Source organism: Ursus arctos, unplaced genomic scaffold, assembly GCF_023065955.2.
Source record: "Ursus arctos isolate Adak ecotype North America unplaced genomic scaffold, UrsArc2.0 scaffold_5, whole genome shotgun sequence".
In the NCBI taxonomy this organism is placed as follows: domain Eukaryota; kingdom Metazoa; phylum Chordata; class Mammalia; order Carnivora; family Ursidae; genus Ursus; species Ursus arctos.
In genome coordinates this window covers 42,332,432-42,359,804 of record NW_026623067.1, presented here as the reverse complement: position 1 = coordinate 42,359,804, position 27,373 = coordinate 42,332,432, and the positions used below count along the sequence as shown (strand labels likewise).

General features: G+C 43.0%; 1 protein-coding gene across 1 annotated transcript; it reads left to right on the top strand.

The window, feature by feature from the left end:
• Window positions 1–153: 153 nt before the first annotated feature.
• GRXCR2 (glutaredoxin and cysteine rich domain containing 2) lies at window positions 154–13,126 on the top strand. The gene is made up of 3 exons (XM_026498432.4): window positions 154–568; window positions 6,631–6,858; window positions 12,124–13,126. Exons 1-3 carry the CDS (start codon window positions 233–235, stop codon window positions 12,304–12,306), a joined length of 747 nt encoding a protein of 248 aa, XP_026354217.2. The 5' UTR covers window positions 154–232; the 3' UTR covers window positions 12,307–13,126.
• Window positions 13,127–27,373: the final 14,247 nt, after the last annotated feature.

Here is a 27,373-nt window from a genome sequence, read left to right as displayed (position 1 = left end):
CTTGTCTTACGCTGCGCTCCATCCACCCCACGAACCCACAATCGCCTACCTTTGCATGAGGGTCTATCAATAGTTAATGTGTGGGTGTCAGTTGCTGTAAACTGAGCTTACCCCAGCACCAACTTGAATTAATTATATGCAAGAGGAGAGAAAATAAAATGCCTTTTCCTCAGAGCCCCAAATTTTACTGGCTACACTGACGCCTGGAAACCACAGGGTGAAATTCCTACGGATGGAGGACCCCGAGAAGAAGCAGAGCCAGAAGAGTGACGGCAAACCACGGAAAGTACGCTTTAAAATCTCTTCCTCCTACAGTGGCAGAGTGTTGAAGCAGGTCTTTGAGGACGGGCAGGAATTAGAGTCGCCAAAGGAGGAATACCCTCACAGCTTTCTCCAGGAGTCCCTTGAACCAGTGGATGGTGTTTACGGGTCTGGGGAAGCCCCCAAGCCCCAACCATACTCCCCTAAGCTGACTGCTCAAAGGATCAGCGTGTTTAGAGAAGGCAATGCCTACACTTTGGCGGGCAGCCAGCCTTTCTTCAATGATTACAAGGCGAATGACCATAAGGTTGGTATTGCACATGGTGTATAAACTTTAAGGACTAAAATGTATATAGGAAAACACGTAACTGACTCAAATTTGTATCTTGCTCATGCTCCAGTACCAACCAGAGCTGTAGGTGCACTAAATGGGAAACTGCTATTGGAATAATATTTCTGGGACAAACGTAACATGCTCGCTGACTCCTTATTGGAAAGTGCAATAAGCATGTATAGAATTCAGTTCCATCCAGGATAGTGAATTGTAATTGGGTCAGTGGCGGGGTTATCTTGGGAAGTAATTTAAATAGAGATGCAGTGGTTTTCAGCTTGCCAGACCTCCGTTCTAGAAAATGATGCGACAACTGGTTGTTCTGTTTCTTGAAAGAGCTGAGTGTTTGAAGGTGCTCATTTCACTCTGCCAGTTATTCAGCTTGTGCTTTATCCATGTCTTGTTTTATTTCCTATCTCCCTCCCGCTGCCTGCTTTTAAAAAATGTTTGTTTCTTTGTTTCTTTATTTTGCCTTTTCATTGCTCATTAGCGTGAACATTGAGTGGTTGGAGTCCTGGGAAGAAATGGCGAAAAGCACGTCAACCCGAGGAAATGTTACTTGGGGAAGAAGTTTGAGCTAATAGTTCAATTGAAACGTGTATTTTATCTGTTAATTTCAGTTCTCTTCCCCAGTACCATGGATAATCAAAAGCCTCAACATGATTTTCTTTTAAGCTAGAAGAACTTGGAAAATATTCATTGATTTCTAAAAATGAAAAGGAGATGTGTATATGTCTGCCACTGGGACCATGCGTGGCTTTTTTCCTTTAATATTAAATACAATTATATAATGTGCCAGGTTATTAATGAAAAGTACACCAGGATATGCTCTCATCTTTAAAGTGTGAAATTCAGATAATTACTCTCTAATCATTTTTATTGTTAGTTTCCTAAGGGAACAGATAATTCATCTATGGCAGACAAATGCGTTGGCCTTTCTGGCATTGGTAAAAGTGTAATTATGGGAGTCCACATTTATCACAGATAATACCAGGTTTCTTTTTGATAATAAAGGGGGCTGGAGTGAACAACCCCTCATGTTAGTGGAGTGGCTTATGCATTATAAAGCAGTTTCACATAGTTTCTCATTGGGTCTTTACCACAGCCTTGAGGAGAAAGGCAAAATACAGTTATTCCCATTTTGCAGATGAGGAAAACTGAGTGTCAAATTGTTAAGGGATCCACCCAGTATTAGAGAGTCATTAGGAGCAAAGTCAGAAAAAGAACCCAGGTCTTCTGATTCCTCCTTCTTTTGGTCGTGTGGAATATTTCTTTTTAGTCTCTAAAATTATTCTTTTTATTCCAATTTATTCTATTCTCACCATTAATGATAATGATAATGTTAACGGTGATAGTTACCTTTTACCGAGTGCTTATTATATCCTAGGTTCTTGGCTATGTCTTGTACTTATAGTATCTCATTTAAACTAAATCTTACTTGTAGGTTTAGACTTTACAAAGTTGTAGTTTATACAGACCTTGTATAAGGCCATGTAGATAATTCGGACCACTTGTCCTTCACAAGTATTGTGTCAAACTTGGCACTTCTGTAAATGTATGATTTGGTAAGGACTTATAAAACTAGATAATTGAGTCTTCATAGCAGCACCACAACATTGGTTTAAACACAGACTCTGGAGACCATATTCAGAGTTTGATTCCGCTTGATCCAGTTATCCTTGTTTTCTTTGTTGCCTGATCCAAATGCTACCTTCCAATGTTAGCCGGCTTCTGGGTAAGAGAGGGGTCAGGATGGATTCCTGCAGCTCTGCCCACTGAAACAGGTTATCAGTGTGGTATTTAAGAAACATAAGGAAACGAGAGCTGGAAAGCCATGATTCTTCAATAGCGAATCCAACTGTAAAATAAACCCTAGTAAACACTGGTTATGAAGCAACACTGGGTAGTAGTTAAGCACAACAATTATAAGTAAAGGCTCTGAATTTGAACAGGTATTTGTACACCAATGTTCATAGCAGCTTTATTCGTAGTTGCTCACAAGTGGAAGCAACCCAAATGTCCATCAGTCGATGAATGGGCAAATAAAGTGTATATACACACAGTCGAATAGTACTCAGCTTTAAAAAGGAAGGCTATTCTGACACATGCTACAACATGGATGAAACTTGAAGACATTATGCTGAGTGAAATAAACCAGTCATAAAAAGATAATTATATGATTCCATCTGTGTGAAGTGCCTAGCATAGATTTATAGAGACAGAAAGTAAAGCAGGGGGGCTTGCCAGGGGCTGGAGGAGGGGAGAAGTGGGAGCTTAATGGGGATACAGTTTTATTTTGAGAAGATGAAGAAGTTCAGGGGATGACTGGTAGTAATGGCTACACAACAGTGTGAACGTACTAATGCCACTGACCTGTACACTTAGAAATGGTTAAAGTGGTAAATTTTATGTACTATGTATTTTACCACAGTAAAAATAATCATTAGAAAAAAAGCAGGGGTAGGGGTGCCTGGGTGGCTCAGTTGTTAAGCATCTGCCTTTGGCTCAGGGCGTGATCCCAGAGTCCTGGGATCGAGCCCCACATCAGGCTCCTCTGCTGGAATCCTGCTTCTTCCTCCCCCACTTCCCCTGCCTGTGTTCCCTCTCTCACTGGCTGTCTCTCTCTCTGTCAAATAAATAAATAAAATCTTAAAAAAAAAAAAAAAAGCAGGGGTGGGTGCCTGGGTGGCCCCGCCTGTTAAGCGTCTACCTTTGGCTCAGATCATGATCCCAGGTTCCTGGGATGGAGTTCCTCATTGGGCTCCCTGCTCAGTAGGGAACCTACTTCTCCCTCTCCCTTTGCCCCTCCCCCCTGCTCGTGCTTTCTCTTTCTCTTTCTTTGCTTCTCTGTCTCTCTCAAATAAATAAATAAATAAAACATTTAAAAAAAAAAAAGGCAGGGGCTCTGATGTCTGTTAAACCTGGGCTTGCTGTCCGCTCTACCTTCTTACGGTGGGAGCTTGAGCAGACCGCTTGATCTTGCCTTGCTTCAATGTCGTCCTCTATGAGATGAGACTAATAAAACTATCTACTTACGAAGATTGTTGTGGTGATTAAAAAAAGATTATACATAAGAAATACTTAGCATTGTGCCTGGAACATTGGACATGCTTATAGCAAATACTCCCTTACCATTGTGATAATGACCAGGTTCTCATCAAAGAAATATTGAGTCTTTAAAAAAAATTTTATATGATAGAGAGAGTGGCTATAAACAAATAAATATTTTAAAGAATTGAAACCATTTGAAGTTTATAAGGTTCATTTAAAAAAATGGAAGGGAAGGAGGGGACATGGCATCTACTGAGCGTGTATTTTGTATATATGTCATTTCATCTTCATGGTAATTCTTTGAGAATTTCACAAATTGGAAAAACAGGCCATGAGGTTTGGTAACTTGCAAATCTTGCACAGAAAAATTGACCTCAGGCCTGCCTACCTCCAAAGCCCTTTGCATTTCTGGGACTCAGGAAGGTGTCCCTGCATTTTAAGTAGAAAGGTTTCACTGGTGCCTGAACAGCAGTCTCAGGGCACGTGGCCACTGTTGTCAAAGCATTTATGAAGCTCAGTCACCCAGCTTGCCATTCTGGGCCCGATGGAAGGAATCACAAAAACTCCTGGCTTCATCCTGGCCCTCTGTAATGTAAGAGTGGGTGTTCTTCACGGGCCCTTGGGCGTCACCAGATAATGTGAACTTTAGTTACACCTGGAGGGTTTCCTTAGACACAAGGAAGAACTTGGCTGTCAGGGTGACTGAAACATAAACACACCTTACAGGTGATTTGGGACCCTCCTTCTTTCAAGTGCATTAAAAATAAATGTACTCTTTTGGGTGTCTCAGATATAGACCAGCTTAGAGGCAGGAGGTTGGACCACAGGACCACAGATTTTTTTTTTCCAGTAGATTTAGAGTTTCACCTTGAAAAACCAGTTCTACATTGAAGAAAAGCTTCCTAGTAACTAAACCTCTTTGGCTATTAGTGGAAGTGGAAATGGAACCTTCTAAAAGTGCCATCATCTTCATCTTCTGATGTTCAGAAACTGATAGTCCAGAGTGTGAAATAGGAACCCAGTGTGCATCAAACAAGAGGAAATGGAAGCTGCCACATGATCCTTTGAAGAGAGGGAGAGAACCCAGGGCCAAGTAGGAAGCTCGTGGCTTCATAAATAACGATAGAATACTCTGTGTTTCAAGGAAGGGGATCCCAGTACTGAAGTCCTGTTTAAGCCAGGTCGTGACTGAACGTGTTACGGCCGTCAATAGGAGACTGCGTGATTGTGGCGCCCCAGCAAATTTGGTTTCTACCCTTCTACGAAAGCCAGACGGAGTACTTGGCATGGGCGCATTTAGCTGTGTAGCATGACTGTGCACGCAGTGCAGACGAATTTTAATAGCAGCAGCGGTGACAATGCCCACCCCTGCATAGTATCTTTAGCTTTGAAAACCCTGTTTTATATATTCTTCATTGCACCTCCACCCCTAGAAATCGATATAATTAGCCTCAGGGATGAGCATCAAAATCCTTAACCACAGGAACATTGCCCCGTCGGCGCAGAAGCCAGCAGGGCGTTGGGGCAGGGTCCTGAGCCCGGGCTCCTGAGCAGGATGCTCCCCCGACTGAGCCTCCCGGGTGCCCCCAAGTATTCCTGTTTTAATAATGACTTTGTGGTGATGGCCACCAGGTTAATGTCACCCCATTTGCAGATGAGCAAACTGCGGTTCTAAGAGGCCCGATGACTCTCCTGTATGTTACAGTTGGTGAACAGCAGGATTAAGATCGGTGGTGTTTGTTGCTGAGCTGTCCTATCTCTGGCTTCTTAGTTAAGTGATCCCTAAACATTTACTCCTCCGAGCTTCTCTACTGCATTGTAGTATTGCCTAAATTATTCCTCAGCAAATTATCAGTAGTGCATGATAAATCCACAGAAAGGAACATAAGCTAGTAGTAAAGATGCCACAGAAGTATGTTTATTGACATAACAAGATTTACATAATTATACACGTAATAAAATACATTACATATATTGGATCATTACATATGTATAAGATCACTACCATATGTATCTATATATATATGATCATTATACACATAATGATCTTACAGGTTTTTGGGGGGGAAATGCTTGTGAATAGTGCAGTGTAGGTGTAAGAATATGGGCTTTAGGGCGCGTGGGTGGCTCAGTCAGTTAAGCAACTGCCTTCGGCTCAGGTCATGATCCTGGGGTCCTGGGTTCGAGTCCCACATCGAGCTACACCTGCTCTGTGGGGAGCCTGCTTCTTCCTCTCCCTCTCTCTGCCACTCCCCCTGCTTGTGCGCTCTCTCTCTCTCTCTGTGTGAAATGGATGGATAAAATCTTTAAAAAAAAAAAAAAAGAATATGAGCTGTAGAGTTAGACAGACTGCGGTTTGAATCCCAGCCACAGACCCTGACCAACCGTAGCCTTGAGAGGCTTTTAGCCCCCCTGTGACTCAGTCTCCTCATCTGTAAAATGTAGACATCACAGCATCCACCTCAAGGGATGTCTGAGGGGAAAGTGAGGTCATGTTTGTAAAACGCTTAGCATGATGTCTGACACAAAAGAAATGCTACCCACTATAATAAAATAATGATCATAATTCAGTAAATTTTATCTACTGTTATTATTTATGCATAAAAATTTTGGAGAGCTATTGATTTTTTTCGGCCTTCTTCTGTGTTTCTAAAACACCGGCTGTGCCCAGTCTGCATCAGCTACTATGGTGTGTGCCGTGGGAAGAGGAGCTCTGGCCCCCGCCCTGCAGAGCCTTACGGTCCAGTTACAGGATTCGTTCAGCTCTGGTTGGTTACCATCAACAGGGAGAAGGAGGCTGGGTTTCAGGGTTTTCCGAGAGAGTGAGCAAACCGGGGAGCGAACTGTAGCTTTGGGGTCTGTTGGAATCCGAAGTGCTAGCCGGTTTCAAGTTCTTCTCCCCCATTTCCTGGGATGTTGAGCAGGTTCTGCGGCCCGGTGTTTGGTGATGGCTGGTAAATCGCCATGCTCATTCTCCATTTCTCTAGTCCCCACCTATTATAGATTTTGGCAAGATCATCATCTACACAAATAACTTGAAAATCATTCGAACCCCAATGGACAAGAGAGACTTCATGAAGAAAATTCTCCAGAAGGAAGAGGAGGCCGAGGAAGAGTCTCTGATGAGCAAAGAAGAAATCTATGGAGATCGTGACCAGAACGACGGGCATTTGCCAGACGCGGAAAGCCCATTCCCCCATAACCAGTACCCACAGGTGTGTCAGAATGGGTCATTGTCCTCCTTGGAGCTGGCCCTACAGCAGCGGTCTCCAAATGGTTTTGACTGTGCACGACTTAAGTGAAAATTTGAATATAAATACTCTTAACTGTTGGAGATGTTAAGGAATTTTGAGTTGATTATATTTTAATGGCATGTGATTAGCAATAATAGTTATGCCTGTGTTTCAGATATGCGTAATTTTAATTGTTTTTGGTGACTTCTTCTGAGATCTGATTAGGTGTTTATTGTTTTCACTCTGCACTGTGGCATAGAACAGCCTGTTCCAGAGATGGAAAAATCAGCTCTGTTCTTTCTCCTATGGGTTTGCTTGCGCTTCTGTTATTGGACTTATCCTCAATCCAGTTTCCTTAAAGAGTCTTATCAAGCCTTGTGTCTGGGTTTTGTAGAGATCAGGTAAAACTCAGCACTATTCTCCATGCACCCGCTGGGCCAGGGACGAGTGAACTCCGGTATGCTGCAGGATGCTCAGAGTGAATGAATGAGCTGGGAAACCACTGTCACCCTCCACGCAGTGAGGTCACTTTCCATCATGCTTACTCCAGGGTCCCTTGGGCACTATATTTGCTGACTGCCTGGCCTAGCGAAGGGGCCAGGAGCAACTAATTTATTAAAAATTAGCCTAACAGTTTCTTTTGAAAATATGATTGAAGCTGAATTTCTTGCCTTTTTAAGATAAAAAGTAAATAGAAATACTTAGAATGATTTTCTGCCCACAGCTCTCAGAGGTGCGGACTCCTCACCTTGGAAACCGTTGCTCAGACATGCTCAGATGAAGGCGTGGAGTGATGATATTCATTAGTTCACAGTGTGGGATTGACGGTGGGAAAAGCAATTTTGATGGATTTAAGCTAAGAGGTTAAAAGCTTGGATAGCAGCAGAAATGAATTTTCTCTCTCTTTAGTTGCCATCTCTTGGGAGTTGCAGATTTACTGTAGGACTCACTCTCACCTCCTCTGGGTTGGTGTGACAAAATGGGCCAGGGACTTCCTCACCCTGAGAGATGTCCCCACCCTGGTAGGGTTTAGAGGACAGGAACAGGAAGGTCATGACCAGACTCTAGCAAAAGACTCTTATTAAAGTTCTGCTCGCAAGGACTCATATCTCTTTCCAACCTGATCTCACACTGGATAAGATATCTTTGAAATGCAAATATGATCATGTCACCCCTTCATCACTCTTTTCCCCCACCACAAACTTCAGTAACCTCTCATGGCTTAGAATAAAACAGTAAATAGCCTGGCCACTGTTCGCCTCTTTAGCCTCCTCTTACACATCTCTCCTCATTCTCTGTCCCAGACACACTGCCCATCTAGCTACCACTCATATGTTCTTTGCCCTTTCCTGCCAGAGGCAACTTCCCCGTGCCTGTAATGTTCCCAGATTCCCCACTGCCTTGTCCTTAGCACCCGAAATCTCAATGGAGGCATCACGTCTTCAGAGGGGCCTCCCCTCACTTCTAGGAGGATGAAATACGTAAGGATGGACCCCTCAGAGCACCTCACTCCCTCCTCATTTGCAATCTTAACATTTCCCTGTGTAAATCTTTAGTTAATGTTTACTGTCACCCACTAGAATTTTTCTCCATGAGGGCAGGAGCCGTATTTATGTTGGGTGTAACCTAGTAGTTCCCGTGTCAAAAATACATAAATAAAAATAAATAAAAATAGAGCCTGGCACAGAGTAGGTGTGCAGTAAATATTAGTTAAATGTTCGTGGAAAGAGTATTGGAATTTGGGATCACAGAGCCTGCTGGTAGGAACTCTCTTGCCTCTGCCTTCTCTTGCCTTTTACATAGCACTGTTCAGATCCTAGCAGAGCAGCAGGAGGACTACTAAACGTTGTGATCCGAAGCATTACCTTCCCACTTTAAAATTCATTAATTCTATTCTTTTTCATACCATTTGGTAATTTGTAGGCGCATATATTTTCAGAAGAGAGCCAGACATGATAAAAGGCAGCTCATGCTGCAGGCCTGAATAAAAAAAAGCAGCCACACAGGCCTGACATGACAATTATCTTTAAATTCAATTTGAAGAGATCCACGTGTTTTCGCTCTACTACCATAAACTAGGACAGAGGTGTGCAGCAGAAAGTTGCCGTGAAAGGTTATACTTCACTTGCCTGTCTTTTCAACTCTGTTTTCAATTGCTATTTGTTTGCCAAATCCCTCGTGCAGTAAATGCCCAGACAGGTTTTATTCTGAAAAAGAGGGTCAGAGAACATCAAGGGACCCCCTTCTGACCAGGAGACTCTTTGCTGTGTGAGATGGAACAGGAAGCAGTGGGAACCTTGATGAAGGAGCAGGCCGAGGCTAAAAGCCAGACCATGCTGACCCTCTGTATTAACTATAAAAGAAAAGGAGAGGAATAATTGAATTGAGCCACAGCGAAATACGGAAGGGGAAGAATCTGGTTGTATGTTCTGTGGATCTGAGACCATAAGTCATCTGGGTTTCTTTATGCTTTATAAAGATCTTGCGTTTGAAATAATAGTAAGAATGATAATAAGAGCTGCCATTTATTGAGGGCCCGTGATCGCTGGGCACCATGCCCAGTGCTTTCCATGTGTTAGTCTCTTTCATTCTCACAAGGACTCTCCGAGGGCGGTTTTGTTAGCCGTCTTCTTCTGTAGCTGGGGAAACCAAGGCACAGAGAAGTTAAGTAACTTGCCAGAGGCCATCAGAGCCAGTGGTCAAACTGTGGTCCCCCGGGCCACCGATCTTACAATCTTGCCCCGTCTGCCGAGCAGCCTCCAGCTGGGTGCTTGTTGGTGACTTCAGGGCTACCCAAGCCTTTGAGTCTGCAATGAAAGCTGAGGCCTCTTTCTGTGCTCATGGAGCTAGCAAGAGGTGGTTTGGGTAGGTCTGTCGGTTCTAGAACCTCAGCTGTGCTGTATAACTACGTTCTAAGTCCTCTCACCGAATATTTTCTGAGAAGAATTTAAAAATGCTGAGAATGGAAGACAGAAGCTCGTGTCTCGCACGCTGTGTGCAGAGCAGAGGCTCGGTACACTTGATTTACTGAATCACTGAATGGTTCCGTGAGCATGCTGAGGGCAAAGGGTTGAAGGAGGGCAGTAAATGACCCGGGGTAAGAGTGGAAACTCCAGGGAAGCCTCTAATACTGCATCGTATAACCCCGTGACATTAGAGAATATGTGATCGATGATTTATTTTTGTTCTCTGCAGCAGGCTCCCCAGGTCATTTCATTAATCTTTTAATATGAACCTGGCATTCTATGCAAATTAATTTTTGGTTGACACATATGGCATTATGGTAGGATTTTACTGTACTTCCTTTGGCAACATTAAAAACTCACTGGGATCCAGTCAAAACAAAAACATGTGGATTTGGCAGAAAAATGGACCGTGACAATTTGCTTAAAGAATATTTTGGCAAATCCATTTCTTTTGAACGCTTTAAGGGAAGGAAACAAGTTTCTCCATTGTTAATATACTAGACTTCTGGCAGCAATCATTGAAATATTAACAAAAGCATACATAGACATCATTTAGGTTTTTGTCAGTTGGGTAATCACTTTCATTCCTTAAATCTAGAATAAATAAAATTTAATGCCTTCTTAGGCACTTTGTAGCACAATGGAACTATTTTCAGAATTCTGCCTCCCTTTTCAAGATAATTTTTATTCTTAAGTTATAAAAGAGAGCTGTGTTAGCTGGGCGGAGCCACCCAGTGGACTCCAGTCGTCTTGTTAGTTCCTAGAATTTAAGAATTGGAAGGCTTCTCCAGATATTGTTGTTCTGTTTATTCATCCAGCAAACATGTGCACAATAAATATTGTGCCAGGCTCGGCACTTTAAGTCTTGGAAGTGGTGGTGACAGAGACTGGCGCCGAGAGCTTCCTGTGTGGTCAGCAGAAGCTGTGAGAAGATCACAAGACCTGCCGCGCTGGGGGCGGTACAGGCCGGTCAGGCCTCCTGGTCCAGAGGTGTAGGTACTGCTAGGCCGACCTGTGAAACCAAATAGGAGCTGACTAGGTCGGGGAGAAGAGCCCACAAGGGCTCCACCTGAGTCTGTGCCAGAACTGGTGGGTGTCGGGACTGGGACTGTGGTTGTGGGCAGAGAAAACTGGATGGATCGGAGAGATGCTGGGCAGGTGAATAGACAGGACTTGCTGCTGGCTCCCCCTGCCACTGATCTGGTACCCCCCTTATTTCTTGGATGGTTCATGGTCTATGTACAGTCTTTGTGGAGTGCAAAGTCCGCCGGTTTCCTTGAGATGTCTTAGGGAAGACGGGGGCCTTTTCCGCAGGATGGGAGTCGAGGACTAGTAAGTCCAGACTTACTCGCAAGGCTTAGAAGTGAACTAACCTTTATGGAGAACCTGTAACATGGCAGATAATATACTGTGGTCTTTCCACATATTCTCTCATTGACTCTTCAGCTGCCCTGAGCAGCAAGCTTCGCCAGTGCCATTCCGCGGGTGAAGAAAAGCAGAGGTTTAGACAGGTCAAGGGGACTGTCCAAGGTGCATGGTTGCTGTGCCGGGCCTCATCGCAGCTCTCAAAGGAAAGCAAGATAAAGGACTGCAAGAATTGAGAGTTAAGCTTCAGAGGATTGTAACATCGAGTCTTCCATCCCCTCAGTCTGGCACGAAAACAGTCTTTCTTGAATGGCTGCTGTTGGGCAGCTACAAGGAGGGGCTGTGTGCAGAGTCTTGAGGAGCAAGGACGGTGGTGCTCAGTCGCCTGGCATCAGAACCTGCCTCCTCTCTTCCAGGCTGTGTGACCCTTGGCAAATAACTGAACTTCTCGCTCTCTCATTTTCCCATCTGCAGCCAGATTGATAATACTTGCACTATCTCTCTGGGATGTCGTGCGGATTAGATGGATGTGGAGAAAGCTGTTAGAACCACACCTGGCACCCACTAAGCATGCCACAAGCGCTCGCTGTTAGTATTGGGCAGTGAGGGAGAGTAAGCCCTTGTCCTGCTAGAGCATGCAGAAATCGCAGGTCGGATGGTGATACGGGCGACAGGGAACATAAAGGTACAGAATCCAGGGCAGGGGCTGCACCTTAGAGATTCCATCAAGGGAATCCTCTCTGATGACATTTCAGCGAGCATTCTGTGCCTCTGGCTATTCCCTCATCGGCATTTATGGGAAGCATTTTGTACTGTCGTTCCGCCTCCGCCTTTCAGGCAGCCCCATGCTACTTCGACCTGTTTTGGAACCGTGGTCTGGAACTGCCGTCACTAAACCCTGACCTGTCTCTTGCAGGAAGGGGAGCTTCCCGAGGACAACTGTTTTCACTGCCAAGGGTCGGGCAGTGCCACCTGCTCTCTGTGCCACGGCAGCAAGTTCTCCATGCTGGCCAACAGATTTAAGGAGTCCTATCGGGCCCTGCGCTGCCCTGCCTGCAATGAGAATGGCCTGCAGCCTTGCCAGATTTGCAGTCAATAGCCCGTGGCTTTGTACGTCCGCTCTGATCGCATCCTTCCGAAGCTATTTCTAATAAACAGCCCCGTCCTTCTCTTCCCTCTCCCAGCAAGGAAGCCACAGTGGCTGCGACCACTTCCACCACGGGCAAAACTCAATCACTTGATGACATCTTGTAAGGCTAGGAGTATCTCTGTGTGGTTCTAAGTGGCAGAGAAATTTTTGTGTTAGAGTCTGCTTTGAAACGGGTTCTAAAATTATCCTTCCAGGAACGTGTGCATGGATCTTACTTGACTTAGCTCAGTTTTTTCCTTGGACTAGTGAGCAAATAAATGTACATTTCAGGCAGCAGGTTGAAGTCATTTTCTGGTTGGGAGTTATTTTGCAAAATTATGCAGTGAGAAAGGAATAAAAAAAGTCAGGTTTCTGATGAACTGAATTCCTGTAGCTTATAATGCATTTGAAATCATTATTGGTCAGATTGAATTTTTAATTAAGCAGAAGAGGAAAGGGATGCCCGATGCGGAATGTACTAGCAGGCCACTGAAAACAAAACAATGTGTACGTGCTTCATGCTGAAGATAGGCAAGCTGAGAAGGTCTTTCTTTCAAAGCCCTGGGTCTCTCCTGTGTGATGTGCTTGGGTAGTATTCATGCAGGCAATGAGCAATGCTACTTCTTAAGACCAGATGAGATAAGACATTTCTGTGTGCCTCTAAACTGCTGGGGTTATGAGCCAAGTCAAAGCTATTTGTGATAAATTTGGTGCTTAAGTATGTGTGTGTGATATGACTTCTTCCAGCCCCTGAATTATTAGCAAATAAATAAATGTATTTTAAATCTAAGATATAGCCACAATCTCTTCAAAAATGATTGGATATTTTATAGTTATCTGTTGGAACCCTCTAAAAGAAAAACTAACCAAGGCAGATTTTTAAGAATTATCTTTCTACCATCTGTGAATACACATGCTAAAGGTAATTCTTTCCTCTTAAAGTTGGTTATAAAGCTAGAAAAATTCTTTTGTTAATGAATTTTTGTAGCTCTAACACCCACTCCCCTTACCACTTGAGAATAACACTGTAAAGTCTGTTACCTATTGAGACACATGGCTTTTCTATGATAGTTTTGATTTTCATAACTTAATTTTTTTCAAGATTTGTTTGTTACCCTCTAATATTCAGATGTTAAAATAATTCAACAGTGGAATGCTTTTCAGGAAATATGAACAGCTCTAATAAAAAGATTAAAATATTTTTGGAAGCCATGATAAATTTTGCCCGTTCTCTCTTAGCCAGAACGATAGAACTATTGCTCGCCGATCTTCTTTGCTTCTACACTTAACTGTTCCTTGACTTGGTGTGTGTTTTCTCACAGCTTTTGACTTTTCTGTTTCTCCAGAGTACCAGAGGGAGGAATGATAACAGGAGACCTCTAAGTGTATCCTCTTTTTTGACGGGAACATTCGACAATAAATATTTTGAGCCCCACATGCTTGATGTGCCCTGTTGCCCCGATGGGCACCATCCCCTTGGTGGTGCGTGGGGCTTACAGTTTCAGTGGAGGAGACAGATGTACGAACAGATAATTACAGCATAGTGTGACAAGTTCTGGGACGGGGGAATCACAAGGAGCGTTTGCAGCACATAGAAGGGACATCTCACACAGCCTGAGTGGGGTTCAAAGGGCTTCCCAGAGGAAGAAGTGTAAGCAGTGTTGGCTTCTTTTCCTCCCTTCATGCTTTTCAGAGACTTTAATCCTTTCCATCCCATAATAAATACATCCACTAATGATTACATCTGTTTATTCAGACAACAGGTATTCATTGAGCCCTGGGGATATATTAGTAGACAAAACAGACAAAATCCTAGCCCCCATAGAGCTTCCATTTTGGTGGGGATTTGCTGACAAGTGAAAACATATATTTAATATATAATACATGTATTTAGAGACAACTAAAAGTATGCAACAGAGAATTAAAATATATAACTATATGTACATATACAATGTATAGGCGTATAGAGTATTAGAAGACGATAATGCTTTGATGAAAAATAAAACAATCAGGGGCATAGAGAGTTGGGAGGGGTTGCAATTTTAAATTAGTTTTCAGGAAAGCATCATTGAAAAGGTTTCCTTTAAATAAAGGCCTGAAGTTGATGAGTGAGTTGTGAAAGTATCTGGGGTAAGATTATTCCAGGCAGAGGAAGCAGCAAGTGCTAGGCTCATAGGAAGGAGAGCCTGATGTGTTCGGAGAGCAGCAAAGAAACCAGTGTGGCTGGAGCGTGGTGAACAAGATGACAGGTGTCAGGAAATGAGGTCAGAAAGGAAGGCGCATGCGTGTTGGCATGAGGGGCCATCTTCCTTCAAAGCCCTTGTAAGAACTTGGGTTTTACTGCGTGAAATGCTGCTCTGGATGGGGTCTGTTGTCTGTCAACTGCGTACCCTCACCTTCCATACCCTGCTCTTACTGCTGGGGCAGGAGACCTGCAAACTCCACTTCCGGAAATCTTGCCTGATGGAGGGCACTGCCACTGTCCTTAACGACTGACTCCAGGGGTTCTGTTCCTCTGCTTGGCCAGGTTAGCTGAGCTGGCCACGGGGGCTTTGTTACAGACTTTATTTATTTACTTACTTACGTGAACAATCACATATCAGCTCTACCACGTGCAGGATGCTGTTCCAGACACTTGACACTTACGCCACGAGTTGTCCTCACAATCGAATTAATCCCGTGTATTGGTTATCTGTTAGCCCCACACACCACTCCTTTCCACGTCACATCCACCCAGACCACAAACATGCAAGCCCTTCTGGTGATCTTCGCAAACATCTTGCCTTGCTAGGCTTTTGTGAAGGTAACACACTGTACTGAAAATGGGGGTGGTAATCAGGGGGCAGAGACTCCTGTAGCAACAACTCGGCTGAATTTAGCAAGACCTGTTTTGCTGGTGTGCTGACCACTTAAAACCGTCCTTGCCGGTTCCGGCTTTCTTGTCTGCCTTTCCATCCCACTGTACCGTCTATTCTTCTAACTCTGTAACTGTTAAACAGAAGAACTCATCTGTATGGCCCCTCTTTCCAAATGTGACTTAGCCTCAGGACTTACCTGCTCTTTCAAAGATCTGCAGGGCCGGAAGATTTCCCTTCACACACCCCACCCTTCTAGAAAGACACCTGTGCCTTGCAAGGGCTCTTACCTTCCCCTCCCTGCCTGTGGATATTGTGGAGTAAGGGGACGCCCAATCCATCTGCCCTAAACCGTTGCCACTAGAACAACTCTGCTTTTTTCTCTTTGTATTTTGGCTTCCAGGTAAGATCACTTTTAAAGAGAGAGTTGCACATTGAAAATGTTTTTTTGAAGTCCACATTCAGTATTAACTATGTAACCCATAATTTACCTTCCCAAATTAAAGTGACCAAAGACATCAATTAAGCTTAAGTTCATAAGAAAGATGTCGTTCTTATTCTAAGTCTTCCCCATATATGAATCACTGTGGTAATATATTCATTTAGATTGGGCCAGTGGCATTTATAAAAAGTTTCTGTGGTTCACTAGGGCTTAATCTGAGTGAATTTTATGATAAAGGTAAATTTGAAAGAAATGTTCACAGTTGTTTTTATCACCTGTCCTAATTAGTTGCATCTCATTTTCTAATTAAACACAGTAATTACAGAGAGTTCACATTCATGCAATTATGTGAGAGAAATGGAGTTCTGTCAGTGTCGGAATTATGGCATATAATTACTGCCTGTGTTAAAGAACATGTAAAACCCAGAGAAGAAAAGGCCTGGAACCATAACACAGTGTAACTTTTGCATTGTTTGGGGATGGAGGAGTGGGGGAAGGTGGTAGGAATGGGGTAGTTAAATCAGGCCTTGACAAAACTAGACTTAGCATTTATCTTCTTTAATGGTGTGAACCTCCTCTTTGTACAGTCCCTTAGCATCACTTCTGTCCAGCTCCCAAGTACTTCTTCCCCTGCTAATGATTATGTCTCACAAGATTGAAGCCATTAATTCATACTAAGGTGTGAATGGCTAATAGATTCTTGACCATGTCTGCTTTATAGGTTCGAAGTGTTATACTAATGAAGGACTCCTGTGAGTAAGGTTATGTGAAAACACAGGGAGCCAGAAGATGAAAGAGACATAGTACCTTCTCTCAGGGATGTTATAGTCTCATAAGGAACCAGAGATTTATAAGAATATTTGCAAAATAAAATGGTACATATTATAGGAGGGGCAGAGAATAGAGAGTGGCTAACTCTCCTTTAGTTGTTGGTCTCCCTGAGGGCAGAAAGTGTGCCTTATCTATCATTATATGCCCTGCATCTACCATAGTGCCTGGCGTATAGAAGGTGTTTAATAATGCTGGGTGATTTGGTGTTTGCAGACACATGACATTTGGTTGCACACACAGGACCCTCAGTGTATTGTTTGCTTATGCGCCAATGTCTCAGGAAGATTTCACAGATAGCTTCTAAAATGACTCCTAATGATCCCCACTTTTTGGTATTCCTGCCTTTGTACCATCCCCTTGAGTGTGAACCGGACTTAGTGACTTGCTTCTTGCAATGGGATGTGACAAAAATGATGGGATGTCACCTCTGAGATTAGGTTATAAAAAACTATGATTCTTCCTGTGGCTTTTCTTGCTTGCGGACTTGCTGAAACCAGCTGCCACGTTGTGAGCTGCCTTATGCAGAGGTCCACAGGGCAAGGAACAGAGGTCCACACGGGATGGCAATAGCCAGGGAGGAACTGAGGCCCTCAGTCCAGCAACCCGCTAGGACCTGAATCCTGCCGACGACCAAGTGAGTGAGCTTGGAAGGTGCTCCTTCCCTAGTTGAGCCTGAGACTCAGGGTGATGACGTCTTAATTCCAGCCTTGCCAGAGACCTGGCGCCAGAAGCAGGCAGCCGAGCCCGCCGGATCCCTGACCGGTGAGATGATAAACCATGAGATAATAAATGTTGTTTTAAGCCGGTGAGTTTGGGGACTGTTTGTAACCCAGGGATAGATAAGTGACTTAAGGTAAGATGACAGATCCTTTTATCTCCAAAGGGTTTTCCCATGGAGAGAAATACAATCGTTTATTCCTTCTTTAGTGCTCCATTTATTAAGTTCATGAATCTAATTCCCAAAACTGAAAACCAATTTTTCTTGAGGCCTTTAAACGTTGATTACAAATGTATTAATCATATAATTTTAAACATATAAGTTTAAACAATTTAAACTGTTAGTATATATTTAGAATGGCTGATCCTTTTAAACACTTCAAAACCTTAATTCATTAACATATAAAACAAAGACTACAGAATTTATTGCAGTCATTTCACTTAAATCTGCTCTAAAGCATCAATAATCATGGGTTTAATGCCTTTCTTATTTCTGTTCTTATTTTTCTCTGCTAGTTTTGATACACCCTGAGGGCTACAGCATTATTATTTTTACTCCTTTCCTTGGGTCACAAAATTCTTAGCAGATCTCAGAGAAAAGATTACCTTATCAGAACCGCCTGGATTGTAGAACCTGGTGTATTGACTGATTAATTCTTGGTCAGACTTGTTTGTTTTTTCCAAGGTGATTCTGACCCAAACCACCTGTTTATAGTTAGCTTTTCTATGGATAAATGATATCTCGTATGTCAGTGAGACTATTTCAGGCCTTATCTTGTGCCTAAGGTTTAATTTTCCAACCTAGTGTGTATCTCTGAAATTGCTTTTTTAATTATTACTTCACCATCGTTACATAGCCGATTATCCCGTCATAATCAAAAATGGATTTTATCTCTTAGCATTAAAAACTTATATCTCCCGTATTAGCATTGAGATTGAATCTCCTAAGAGTTGGGAGATTGAGCGTGTGTATTAGTGTGCCTTTGTAGGTCATCTGTCTAATACGTTTTACTGATAGATACTGTGGAGTCCTCTTTCTGGTTGGTTCTTGTGGGTACCCACCCAACCTGAATAGTCCTTCCTGTTCGTGCCATCTACTTTTTCTGGGACTACTCGGCTTACAGTTTCCAATGTTTATTCTCCTGAAGCACATAGAGATAGGTGTGTGACTGTGCTTTATAAACATACAGGATTAACAGAAGAAATATCAAACTCTCCTGATTATTAAAACCAATAAAAATAAATGTGTTTCTTTTATGTTCACCATTTTCTATTACAGTGACCTTTTGGGCACACTTCATATTAGCTTTTCTGTTTTGAGTCATTTCAGATTCATGGCCTTTCACAAACCTTATCCTATCCTATAAGCCACGCTGACGTCAGTAATCATGGTGGTGGGGAAGACGGTTGACAGTGATTTTGGTGCTCAGATTGTAACTTCATCTTAAGAGACATCTTTTTTTTTTTTTCTTAAATGGGCAAGACTATAGTGTCTAGGGTTATTCATTTGGGTGATAAAACATTAAAAAATACAAGCAAGTCTTTATTATAAAAGTGAAGATACATAGAAAGGAAAGGAGGTGTGAGCAGAATGAGGCTCATGGAAGAAGCTTGTGGGATGAAGAGCAAAGTTCTACTTTTTGACCTGGGTATACATTTGATATTGTGTGTGTGTGTGTGTGTGTGTGTGTGTGTGTGTGTGTTATCAGTGCTTTATTCTTACAATAAAAATTTTACTTAAAAAAAATTGTCACCTTATACTCAGCGTGGGGGGGGGGGGGCTCTTTATGTTGACTTCTTTATCCTTTATACAATGCTCCTGACATTCTTAAAAACATTCTTGCTTTTTGGCAACAACAGGATGTTGGAGAAATGTTCTTAATTTTTTTTTCTGTCTGAAATCATGGAATTAGCTAGCTTCTAGGGGATTCTATTTCCTTTGACTAGGCAGTAGTTCTAAAGACCAGGAGCTGGGCTCTGGGGGTGCACGTGAGAATGTGTGATGAGCAAGAATTCTCTGATGTGGCTGCTGGGCCAGTGAGACCTGAAAACATACTTATTAAGGTTATTATTTCACACTGATATTTCCAACTTCACTTACTGTATTGTTATTCTATACTTTTCTTATATAAGTTTTCATCAACTATAAGCCTGTCTCCTGAATTGACCGTCTCTTTGGCATATAAAACTCCTCAGTGGAGCCAAGACATGCCCTAGGTCACATTTTCCTTTTGGGTACGGTAATCTCCAAACTTCTGTTATTCACATAATTCATAATTTTTTTGTATGTTTGCCAAATTCACAATTTTGTACCACCTGTACTACTGTGTTTAAAATACTTTTTTAAATCAACATCAAATTGCCCCCCCTTTAAAGAGTTAGATTCATATTAAGCAGTAGTATCCATGGGATCATAGAGTTTAATTAACTGGCCACGTGTTTTTCCAGTGTCCACTGAGGTGGGTACATAGATGCTGGAATTTAGGAGATTCAATAAACATCATTTTCCCTCACTCAAGTTTAGCACCACCTGAAGGATAAGGCAAGAATCAGGAAAATGGAGCTGAAAACATCAGCTTCATCACTAATAAAAGCTGTACTGGGGGATGTTGCTTAGATGCTGGACGGTTCTGGGCTTGGACTGATGTATCTGCCTGCAGGCCTTCCCAACAGGGTGGCCCTATTTACCTCCTGGCTAAGTATGGCACAGAAGTTGTCTTCCCTGAAGGAAACAGATTCAGAAAGGATAGAGAAGGAAAGACTGAGCTACCATACTTAGGTTTTCCTCCAAACTCACCAATTGGGCAGGAACACTAAGGTAATGGATATTTCTGTGAAGAAAACACACGCCAGGGAAATAACTATTAAAATACGTATTCAAAGGTGCGGCTGGCCCAGTAGGTAGAGCGCGTGTGACTCTTGATCTCGGGGTTGTAAGTTCGAGTCACACATCGGGTGTAGAGATTACTTAAAAAATAAAATAAAATCTTGGGGCGCCTGGGTGGTTCAGTGAGTTAAGCATCTGCTTTCGGCTCAGGTCATGATCCCAGGATCCTGGGATTGAGCCCCACATCGGGGTCCCTCCTCAGCTGGGAGTCCGCTTCTCCCTCTCCTTCTGCCCGCCCCCCCCCCCACTCATGCACACTCACTGTCTCTCTCTCAAATAAATAAAATCTTATAAATAAATAAATCTTTCAAAAAATAATAAAATACATATTCAGTGAATCGTGTTACAATAAAATGCCTGTGAAGTTAGCCTTGTCCAATACTGCTGACGTACCTTTCCTACATCTCAGTTTATTTGTTATATTTGAAGGAACAGATTTATTTTTTTAAGATTTTATTTATGTATTTATTTGCGAGAGAACACATGTGTGAGAGTAAGCAGGAGTGGGGAGGGAGAGGGACAAGCGGACTCTGCACTGAGCATGGAGCCCAACGTGGGGCTCACTCCAAGGACCCTGAGATCATGACCTGAGCTGAAATCAAGTGTTGGCCGCTTAACTGACTGAGCCACCCAGGTGTCCCTGGAGGAACAGATTTAATGTAGAAGAATCTGAATCCAAATGAGAGCGGGTTATATTGACAGTATACCACATATAGAATCTTGGTCATTTTGCAGACACTGCATAAATTGAACTATCACTGCAAAATCATAATCAGAAGGTTCTAGCTCTTCTTATGCCATTAGGGGTTATTTTATCCTCCCCATTCAAAAAATTACTATACTCTGGCAGTCTTGTGAGGTTTCGTTCTTTGTTTCCTTAATCAAGTCAGGGACACTTATCTCTTTCAAATATTTTGATGTGGTAGCTTCCTGCGATCAGACTTAGAATGTCAATGTTTAAAGAAAAAAGTAAAGGCACTCTCACTCCCCCTTCCTTTGATAGAGATGAGCAAGTGAAGGTCTGAGAAGGCAAAGGACTTGCGCAACGTCACATCCTCCTTAACTGACTTAACCCCAGAAATGGGGTCTAGTTCTCAGCTCATTAATTTTTTTATGCTGCCCCTCGGCCTCTGAAACATAAAGTAAGAAAGCAATGGGTCTGGGCAGAGATAAGTTATTTCTGATTGTTCTCTAGCTCTAAAATATATTTTGAATCTCTCCATTCTTTTCCATGTTCCATACCATCTCCACTCCAGTGGAGTCCAATCAACACTACCTCTGGCCTGGATCATTTAAATAACCTCAAAACAAGTCTTCCCTGCTTCAGGGTCACCTCCTCAGTGCAGTGGGCGAGAAAGCTTCCGCCAAAGCCCCTAGATGGGGCCTTGCTGCTGTGATTGGCGTCAGGGAGGTCCTGTGTCCATCCGCACATGCTCGGCTTACACTCTTGGCCCCACCCCGCAGCGAGCGGCTGCAGAATTGTCTCCAAAGCACTGGCGTGGTGCATGTGGGAAGGGTGTGCAAGAAGAATGTCAGTAGATGCTGGGTAAGAAAATAATAAAAGATGTCTACTGCTTTTTTCTTTCCGATCTCATGTTTGGTATCACTTCTTCAGAAGGGCTTTCTTTGGCACACACGCAGACTGAATTAGATACCCCTTTTCTCTCTTAGCAGTCCCCTTTCTTTTCTTTCAAGGCAACATATGTAATTTTGTATTTGTGGAATGATTTGCATTACATCCCTTTCTCCCACTGGAAGGTAAGCTCTTTGAGGGCAGCAAGTATATTTGTTTTGCTGAGTGATGTTTCTTCAGCATCTAGACCGCCCACCATGCGGTAGGTTGCTTAGTGAAAGAATTAACAGCACATAGTCCACACTGGATATTTATTGATTAAAAAAACATTTTTAAAAAAGATTTTTATTTATTTATTTGACAGAGAAAGTGCACAAGCAGGGGGACAGGCAGAGGGAGAGGGAGAAGCAGGCTCCCGGCTGATGCAAGGAGCCGGATGTGGGACTCTGGGATCGTGACCTGAGCCAAAGGAAGATACTTTAACGGACTGAGCTACCCAGATGCCCGATTTAAAAAAAAATTTTTTTAATTTAAATTCTATTTAGTTAACATAGAGTGTATTTTTAGTTTCAGGGAAAGAATTTAGCTATTCATCAGTTGCGTATAACACCCAGCGCTCATTGCATCAAGTGCCCTCCGTAGGATATTTATTGATTTTAAGGTAAAGACACGGAGGAGAGTTTTGGAGGTTTCAGTAACCTTTAGACTGCAGCAACATGAAAAAACAAGCAAGAATCTGTAAATGAACATAGCATATTTAAGTGTCATAAACAAACTAGGAAATCAATATTCTTTACCCCGTTATCCTGTCTAGAAGAGGAGACTCAGTCCTGTTACGAACTGACTTGAGCTAAGTCCTACTGGTTGAAACACTGAATCTTAAAATTGTGTTTTTATTAGTCATTAGTTATTTAACTACCAAGAAGTGTCCTCTTAAGCAAATTTTTAAAAAATATATTTATTTATATATTTTAGAGAGAGAGAGTGTGGGTGGGGTGAAGCGTAGAGAGAGAGAGGGAGAAGCAGAAGCAGGCTCCCTGCTGAGCATGGAGCCGTTTGTGGGGCTCAATCCCATGACACTGAGATTATGATCTGAGCTGAAACCAGGAGTCCGAGGCTAACTGACTGAGCCACCCGGGCGCCCCCAAGCAAACTTTTTAATATGTATCTGAGTAAATGTGTGTGCCTCAGCTTCTTTGCCTGTAAACGTGGGTAGTAACAGTACCTGACTGTTATGGTGAGGATTAAATAAATTAATAACATGCAAATTCCTCAAAGCAATTACACAAAGAACAGTGCCTGGCACATATTAGATACCCAAGAAATGTTACCTGTTTTTATGAAAAGCTTGTATTTGTGCCTATTTGCCTTACTATTTTATTTGAAAAGAATTTCCTCTCCCAGAGAATTTATTTATACATTATCTTATCTGAATTCCATGAGAGATTCAGCATTTAGTATCTGTAGGATGCCAGATACAAGGAAAGATTAGATCCAGGCCCATCTTTGAGTATTTTATCCTATGGCTTGATTCCAGAAAATACCTCTTCAGGGGAGCTAAATTCAGACTGTTAGCTTTGTACCCGTTAGGATTCACTAGGTTGCAAGTAATAGATTCCAACTTAAACTGGCTTTAAACTACAAAGTGAATTTGTTAGCTCCTGAATTGGGGCAATGAGAACAGTGTGCTATTTAGAGGTGATTGGTCTGGGGCTCCACAGTGTTCACAGAAGACCCAAATTTTCCCATCGGATGGATTCTTTCATCACAGGGATGGTGTCACACCAGGGCTATCAGCCCGTAGGACATTTGCTAGCCAGAGCTAGGGACGCTTCCTTGTTCATTTCCAAGAGAGTGGAAGCTAATTAACGGAGGGCCCTAGTAAACCTCTCTTCAATGTCTCATCGGTCCAGACTGGGCCATATGCCCGTTCTGTTGCCAGTCACTGGCGATAGAGATCACTCCTAGAGCAGTAAGGCCCACTTCAGGTGGGGATGGGGTGAAAACTGGAAGGAAAACAGGGTTCTATTTTGAAGACAGAGGGCAGAATGAATGCAGAGTAAACAATCAAGAATGCCCAGTCTGCCCTTTGAAGGGAGAACCATATCTTACTTTTCTTTATGTTCTCATATGTTCTGTGCCAGGTGCTAAATACTAGTAGAAAGAATGGATAAATAGACTTACCAAAGAATTATTTATTCACCTTACATAAGCCTCCAAAGTCCTAGAAATGCTTGTCCCCTGAACTAGCATACCCAGTTTTTTCTGACTTAATTGCCATAACATGACCATGAACTCCAGGTATTCCCAGGAGTGCCAGAAGGGCTGTCTGGATTGGCCCGTTCTTCTGGAGTCCCCTCATTGATTAATTATAAACTATGATATTCATCATTCATTCCTGGGTCATGGGGCTTCTTTTGGCTCGTTGGCATCACATATCCTGTTGGATGAGTCAGTCTTTTAAGATGTGTGCCCAGAGAAATTAGCATTTAAGCTTCCTTTTTATTCCAGCTCTGAGGTTAGGGAAGCAGCTGTTGATGGACTAATTAGTATCTTAGGAGGACTAAGAACGATCTCCCTGTCCTTCAGCAGTTGTTTAATCATTTGTCCAGGGAGAGTCTGAGAACATCACTGAAATGTTATTTAAGCAAAACTCCAGGTTGGCCCAGCCTCCTGGTCACTGTATGTAACACAATGGTAGTAACTATAGTAAAAAATCAAGTCTATTACGCCTGGTCATAAAGGATAATGTTAGAGTTTATGTGAATTTGTTACATCCCTGGAATTAACTCTTTAACTTCCATGCTTGGCAGCTGTTTTATCCCATCTCTAAGAGAGAGCGTCCATGTCTTGGGGTAAACATGGGACGACCAGTTATACACAACAGTGCATAATATTATCCACAATACTCATTAAGCTATTGGGAAGCTAAAATCAGGAACCCCTTTATTTACTCAGAGACATCACTACTTCACCAATTAGAAAGCTCTTACTGGTGAGCTCAGCCTGCTGTGTGAGCAGACAGGAGGCACTTGCTTGATGGCTTAGGTTAATCTTGATGTGACCATTTTAGGAAAAGAATATTCTTTTCTATTGAGGAAAGAATTATTGAAAGTCCTTACATGAATCATCTATTTCAAAGGGCTAATTTCTTCATTATCTATGTTTACCTCTTGAATTTTATTTTCTCATGCTCTCATAAGCCACCATACCTCTTTGGAGATCAGATACCTTCAGGGTGGTATGGCTGTATGCACCAAAACCTCTTTTGGTTGGCTTATTCATTTTTTTTTTAAACATCAGTGCCTTTAACGTGGACACTCTTGTGTGTTCTGCCTTCGTATCATTCCAGTTTCCTTCAGGGACTTTGTATCTATTAGTTTACACCTTTGCAGATAAGCATTTGGGGGATTGGATTTTACTCCTTTGCATGAGTTAATTAACCTCTCTGAGTTTCAGTGTATTCACCTGTAAACTGGATAATAGGGGTAATCGACGTGGTAGTAGCGTTCCACCAAGTTCCCCTCTTCAGAGTTTTTCCCTCCCAACCCCATCCCAGAGCTGTGCTCCTTACTGGAAATTGTCCTCCACTGCAAGGGAACTGGCTCACCCAGACCCCTTACCTCACTGGGGGGCCACCCAGCGCCAGAGCTTCCTGTAGGATTGGCTGAGGCCCCAGTTGGAACCAGATTTTGGAGCCCTGCATTCTTCACTTCTGAAGCATCCCCAATCTTCTTGTATTTAAGTTCTTGCCTCAAAGTCTGTTTCCAGGGAACCCAATCTAAGACAAATGCCACTTCTTCAGACTGTTGCAAGATTGAAAATAGAAGCCCTTTGGGAAGCAGTCCTTTGGAGTGGAGAATGGATTTAGTCTTTGAGAGCTATCATTATTCTTGGGTGGTCTGTCATGGACTGATAACGTTCTCATTTCTTTCTGATCTCATCAGTCAGATAGTACTTTGAGAGAAATAATGTAATAACCAGCTCAAGGCAAAGTTACTTAGTGTTAAGTTTGCTATTTGTTCCTCAACTCATTCTTCCTTTGCCCCGGGGCCCTTAACGGTTGTCTCCCTCTCCAGCACCTCTCTTCTCCCTGCTTCCTCTCATTAAAACAAAATTCAACCAAGTAAATCTGAAGATCTAATGGGCTTTATTAAGCAATTCATGAATCAGGCAGCATCACATCTAGCAAGTAGAGGGGAGCTCTGAGGAGTTGTACAAAATAGAAAGGTTTTATAGGAAGGAAGGTGGGGTAAGGAAGTTATAAACAAAACAGAACAGAACAGAACAAAACCAAAGAAAGGATTGTTCCAGGCCAGGTCACTTTCCCTTAGGAGAAGCGTAGCAGCTTGTCTTTTTTTGTTTTTCCCCCCTTTAACTCTAAGGGTTTATTTTACTTTTTTTTTTTTTTTTTTTAGGGTGCCTGGGTAGGGTGCCTGGGTGACTCAGTTAAGTGTCTGCCCTTGGCTCAGGTCATGATCCCAGGGTCCTGCTTCTCCCTCTACCCCGCTCCCCTGCTTGTGATCTCTCTCTCTCTCAAATATATAAAGTCTTTTTTTTTTTTTTTTTAAAGGGAGAACAGTAAGGGAGAACACAAGCAGAGGGACTGGCAGGCAGAGGGATAGGGAGAAGAGGTTCCCTGCTGAGCAGGGAGCCCAATGCAGGGTTCGATCCCAAGACCCTGGGCTCATGACTGATGAGGTTGTGGAATATAGGTGAGGTTCAGTGGGGTGGGGTCTGGAGCCGACGACCAAGAAAGAATTCTTGAGGCATCTTTGGTGCAAAATTGGTGGTTTATTAAAGCACGGGGACAGGACCCATGGGCAGAAAGAGCTGCTGCCCTGGGGTTGTGAGGAATGGCCCGTTATGATGAGGGAATAGAAGGCTGGCTGAAGACAAAGCAGAAGTTGACACCCTGCAAACCGCCCCCCCCCCCCACCATGTATGCAACATTCCTTGGCACTTCTGGCTGCTCTAAAACTAAGGAAAGGACCTGCAGCTCATTGATAAGGACACAGTGATAGTGTAAACAGCCTTGGCTTGACAATAGCGGGGCCTCCAATATCCTGAGAGTGTTCTTTGACATATGAAAGTAACTGCAGCTCACTGATAAGGACACAGTGATAGTGTGGACAGCCTTGGCTTGTCGGTGGTGGGGCCTCCAGTGTCCTCCGAGTCTTCTTTGACATATGAAAGTGCTTTCTCAGCCTCCCTTTTTCCTCACCTGCCCCAACGCCATGGTGTATAATCAGGCACCTCTCACAACCCGGGGCAGCAGCTCTTTCTGCCCACGGGTCCTGTCCCCGTGCTTTAATAAACCACCAATTTTGCACCAAAGATGCCTCAAGAATTCCTTCTTGGTCGTCGGCTCCGGACTCCACCCCACTGAACCTCATCTAGATTCTATGACTTCATCAGTTATATACCCTCAAGTTGGGAGGGGGTTAGGGATAGCGTAAGTCTCTAAGGAATTTTGGAAGCAAGGTTTCCAGGACCTTGAGGGGGCTAGCTACTGTTGGGTAAAGGTCATTTATTACTGTCTAATAAAACCTGAGTCATGAGACCCTTCAGATGTATATCGGTGGGCCATATGCTTGGGGGATGATTGCCAACATGTATCTTGGGGGGTGGGGGTTAGAGATAAAGGAAGTTTCCAAAGGAATTTTTATACCTTAAAGTAGACTTACAGGATCTTGGTGGAGGGGAGGAGATCAGGCTAGGACTGCCTTTTG